The following is a 938-nucleotide window of genomic DNA, read 5'->3' as shown; positions in this document are numbered from 1 at the left end:
GCCCGCCTGGGGCCAGCGGCTGCTTGCAGGCCGCGCTGGGCGCGGCCCGGCCCCCTGGCAGGCGTGAGCAAGGTGTTGTCTTGGAGACGCGGCTGAGAGTGTCCTGAGGACCGGCCGGCCGGGCCGGGGCGGGGTGGGGACACAGGCCCCTGCCCTGGAGTCACATCGGTCAGGGCGTCCTTGTGCCTCTCGGGCCCTCCTGCGTCCCGGGGACACGGGGCGGCAGCAGGACCCCGGGAGCGCGAGGGCCCCGCGGCCGCCCCGGCTCACGCCGGCAGCTCACCTCCCGCTCTGAGTGGGGCCGGGAGCCGCCTCCCTCTGGGGCTGGGCAGCCGCCGCCTCGGTTTCCCCTCAGGCCCGGCGCCAGGGAGGGACTGGGCTTACGTGCTTCTGTCCTCCCTGCAGGCCCGCGCCGGCCGGCACGTCCACGCTGCCTTCCCCGCCGGCCCCTGATCTGCCGCCCGCCAGGACCCCGGGCTTCTTGGCAAAGCTGCCCAGAGATTCCTGCTCACACTTGTCTGTTCCTGCCCGCGTGGCGCTGGCGCCCGCGGGGCTCCAGGTGGAGGCCGAAGCCCTGACGTCGGCGGCTGCTCTGGAGGCCTCATCCAGGGTCCCGGGAGCCGCGCGCGGCCCAGCGATGCCCTGGGCAGCCCCGGCCCCGGCCGGCTGAGACCGCCCAGGAGGGCCCCCACCCGCCCGCGCCGAGGGCCCTGTGCCTCGGCCCCATGCCTGGCTGCCCTGCAGAATGTCTGTGCCCCAGAGCCACGTGGAAGAAGTGGCGGATGGGGGCGCGGGGGTGATGGCCGCAGCCCTGCCCCCCGACGACCACCTCCGGAGCCTGAAGGCCCTCACGGAGAAACTGAGGCTGGAGACCCGCAGGCCGTCCTACCTGGAATGGCAGGCCAGGCTGGGGGAGCGGGCGTGGCCCCCGCCGGAGC

The 938-nt window shown here is 75.7% G+C and overlaps 1 protein-coding gene across 1 annotated transcript in view; it reads left to right on the top strand.

The window, feature by feature from the left end:
- Positions 1–938, top strand: part of FAM167A (family with sequence similarity 167, member A) — a 20,043-nt gene that overhangs the window by 7,459 nt on the left and 11,646 nt on the right. Inside the window, exon 2 of the mRNA XM_012724812.1 lies at positions 406–930. Within this exon, the coding sequence (XP_012580266.1) occupies positions 746–930 (185 nt within the window). The 5' untranslated portion in view covers positions 406–745. The remainder of the gene's footprint in view (positions 1–405; positions 931–938) is intronic.

Source organism: Condylura cristata, unplaced genomic scaffold (assembly GCF_000260355.1).
Source record: "Condylura cristata isolate star-nosed mole 26May11 unplaced genomic scaffold, ConCri1.0 scaffold00014, whole genome shotgun sequence".
Taxonomy (NCBI): domain Eukaryota; kingdom Metazoa; phylum Chordata; class Mammalia; order Eulipotyphla; family Talpidae; genus Condylura; species Condylura cristata.
Note: the sequence above shows the minus strand (reverse complement) of the source record. Positions and strands in the feature narration are given on the sequence as shown.